We start from the raw sequence: 3,553 nt of genomic DNA, 5'->3' as shown, positions 1-3,553 counted from the left end.
AACGGCTTATTGAAAATGCAAATTCATTTTCTGCCAGCAGGAGGCACTTTCGAAAAGGCAGAAATATAGTGGTTTCTCATGTTTATTTAATGAAATCAAAGCCTTTTGAAGTTTAATAGTCACATTCAGCCATATCACAATTCTAGTCTTTCCGTCCACAAATTTAGGACCTCTTGAAATCATAATTAAAACTTGCTTGTAACATTTAAGACTTTTTATGGCCTTAAATTCAATAGGCTAGAACTAAATGTAAGACATTTTAAGGACCCTGTAAACCCTGTATGTAGTATTTTTTTCCAGTTCATACAAAAATGTACATTCAAGGAAAAGATTAAAGTAAAAAAAAAAAGAATGTGTGTTTCGAAATTAATTTAATAGATATTCACACTCTGTCAGAATGAGTGAAATGAATGGATACTTCTGTCAGTGCTTCTGTGATAGTGTGTCATGTATGGGTATTTTTTTGGCTGCTGTCATGCATACTTAACCAAAATTGTTATTTAATATGAAATGTAATATAATATTGAAACTGCACTGCCATCCATTTTCACAATCTGCAAGCACATGGTGAAATAACAAGGTCATGGATTTAGAAGTAATCACAATTATATGGGCTGTAATTTAAATTTGTATGCCTTTCAAAAATATGTATGTCTTTCAAAACACTGAATTAGTGCACTTATATTAAAACATACTCAATCTTAGGCATGTTAAAGTCATACATGTCTAATTTTAACAGCACTGCTGAAGATGAAAGATGGCTTAACCAATAAAACTTCATCCCTTTCAATGAAGTAAGACTTCAATATTCAAAGGCCACTTTGTGCTAGCAGCTGGCTGATAAATATACAGATATGAATGTGATCAATCCTCCTGGTGGTTGTACAAGATGTCTGCAGTGGGGTCCTTTCTGTGCGATGGAGGTACTAGGTGATTTGGAAGCTCTATAGGAAGCTCAAATCCCTCCAGTTTGATTTTAATAAGATGCTGAGCAAGAGCAAATTCTTCATCATCCAGCATGCCGTCCTTATCACAGTCTGCCAGCTTCCAGATCTTTCCCAGTACAGTGTTGGGCAGACGAGAATTCATCATCTCCCTCTTGGCATTGATGCCAGTTACTTTCCCATTGATAGGCATCAGTGTGTAGAAGATTTCATCGTAGCGATGTTTGTCGCGACTCACAATCCAGTCCTCAGTATCAGCCCCTGCACTGATACCCTCACCATAGCCGTGGCCGAAAGGCCCGTCGGACGAGTCCTCAAAGGCTCCACCCATTACCATCTGAGTAGGCTGCTTGCTTTCTTCCTCTCGGATCATGTTCATCAGGCTTGAGATCTTGGTGGACAACATTCTGTCCACAGATTCAATCAACTTCACCTTCAAAGAAGGGAACTTGCTGAAGTCGTAGTGTTGCAGTTGCTCCTGCATGTCAGTAGATGTGAGTGACAGAGGGAGATATTTTAATGTCAAACTAAAGTGTGTAATAATATAGCATAAACAGCCGATACACACTGGGTTATATTTTTTGTTTCATTATTCATTTTTTATAATGTGTTAAACAAATGAGGCATCCAAGTACTGAAGTGGTTATTTCAGTGATATGATGTCTAATTCTTATAAGTTAATTAATGTCGCCTACAGTCTATTCTTTCAAGTGCTGCCTGGAATCTGTCTGGTTGGAAAGTTCACTGAGAGCATGTGTGCAGTCAATAATTAGCAATGTTATTATAGTTAATGATTGCTGTCTTTTCATATCAATTAAAATTCTGCATCCCTGGACCTTAAGTAAATGTGAAAGACCTGAATGTGAGATGCGTCCCCATTAATCTCGGTAAAGGAATGTGAAACTCTATTACAGTGCTTGACTGATTGCTGACTAGATGTGGGGCTAGAGTCTATGGAGAGTCATGCTGGGTATACATCCTTAGGCAAGAACAAAAGAAAGTGAAAGTACAGACTCTGTCTGCTCCTCAGACAATAGCAAGGCTGGGACTCAGTATTATTAACAATTTAAGATCTTAATAATTAATAACAATTATTTATAAATAATAGTAATACATCAACACTAAATATATTAATATCAAATATGTATAGGTGTATGATACATAGATATCTGCGTAAATAAACTGTTTATAATTAATTAATATCAACTAAAATATCAGACTAAAATAATAAAATATACTGTAAGTATATAAACATAATATAAATAATAACATGATATGATAGATTTTAGGCTTAATATTCAATGTTTTATACATTCAATTATAACTATACTACAATAATATAAATAGCGCTAAACAACTTTTTAAAAGCATAAAAATGCATGGCTAAGTGTTTGGACTGTGACATTAAAACCCTTACCTTAGCAAGACGAGCTCTTTTGATGAGGTCATTCAGCTTACGCAGGGCAGCGTTGCGAGGCAAACTCTGGATGTCTCTGAAGACATCTTGTGTTTCGGCTTCAAACAGATGCCGGTTCTCTGCATTTTGAAGAGGTTTGGCCCAAAAAGAGCCGAGATAGACCCTCACCACCTCTGGAGTATTGATCACCTTCCCCAGAGACCACATCAGCGCACCATAAACCCGCATTAGCTGCTGAGTGTCCACCTGATCGGCCTTGTTCAGTACCACACGGATTTTGTCATCTTGCCCACGGAAAGCTTTGATCGCTTGAGAAAATTCATCAGATATGTCTAGCTTATGGGCATCAAAGAGGAGAATGATACGGTCCACTCGCTCTCCAAACCAGCGCAGAACCTCAGAGAAATCATAGCCTATGGGGGAAATGTCAATAGAACAGAATTAATAAGCATCAGTACTTCATAGCCCTCCATGTGAGGGAAAACAGATTGAGTGTACTGCATTCAGTACACACCATAGACACATATGTGACCCTGGACCACAAAACCAGTCTTAAGTCGCTTGGGTATATTTGTAGCAATAACCAAAAAAACATTGTATGGGTAAAAATTATCGATTTTCTTTTATGCCAAAAATCATTAGGATATTAAGTAAAGATCATGTTCCATGAAGATATTTTGTAAATTTCCTACCGTAAATATATCAAAACTTAATTTTTGATTAGTAATATGCATTGCTAAGAACTTCATTTGGACAACTTTAAAGGCGATTTTCTCAGTATTTTGATTTTTTTTTGCACCCTCAGATTCCAGATTTTCAAATAGTTGTATCTCGGCCAAATATTGTCCTATCCTAACATACATATGATGTATACATCTCAATTTTAAACAATTTACCCTTATGACTGGTTTTGTGGTCCAGGGTCACATATACAATAGTAAAACAATAGTAATGACACAATACAAAACATGTATAGTGTCACGAATCCGGTCCGTGGACTTCCATCCGATCGCCACCAGAGGTCACTCGTCCATCATATTGACTCTCTCACTACACTGACTGTTGCACGTCACCACGGACTACATTTCCCATGCACCATTTCACTAATCACACGCTCACCTGAGAGCCATTACACACTATATTTAACACTCTCTCAGTTCCTGTTCAGATCGCCGTGTATTGTTCTGCGTTT

General features: G+C 37.1%; 2 protein-coding genes across 2 annotated transcripts in view; both read right to left on the bottom strand.

The window, feature by feature from the left end:
* Positions 1–9: 9 nt before the first annotated feature.
* LOC107733091 (EH domain-containing protein 4-like) overlaps positions 10–3,553 on the bottom strand; it is a 17,766-nt gene continuing 14,222 nt past the window's right edge. The window contains exons 4-5 of the mRNA XM_016544584.1: positions 2,362–2,774; positions 10–1,422 (exon numbers count right to left, since the gene is read on the bottom strand). Of these exons, the coding sequence (XP_016400070.1) occupies positions 865–1,422; positions 2,362–2,774 (971 nt within the window). The 3' untranslated portion in view covers positions 10–864. The remainder of the gene's footprint in view (positions 1,423–2,361; positions 2,775–3,553) is intronic.
* LOC107733154 (TNF receptor-associated factor 3-like) overlaps positions 3,056–3,553 on the bottom strand; it is a 32,441-nt gene continuing 31,943 nt past the window's right edge. Inside the window, exon 13 of the transcript XR_001638951.1 lies at positions 3,056–3,069. The gene's annotated coding sequence lies outside the window, so the exon portion shown is untranslated. The remainder of the gene's footprint in view (positions 3,070–3,553) is intronic.

This window comes from Sinocyclocheilus rhinocerous, unplaced genomic scaffold (assembly GCF_001515625.1).
Source record: "Sinocyclocheilus rhinocerous isolate Xijiao unplaced genomic scaffold, SAMN03320098_v1.1 scaffold8, whole genome shotgun sequence".
Classification (NCBI taxonomy): Eukaryota; Metazoa; Chordata; class Actinopteri; order Cypriniformes; family Cyprinidae; genus Sinocyclocheilus; species Sinocyclocheilus rhinocerous.
This window is presented reverse-complemented; position numbering and strand designations above follow the sequence as displayed.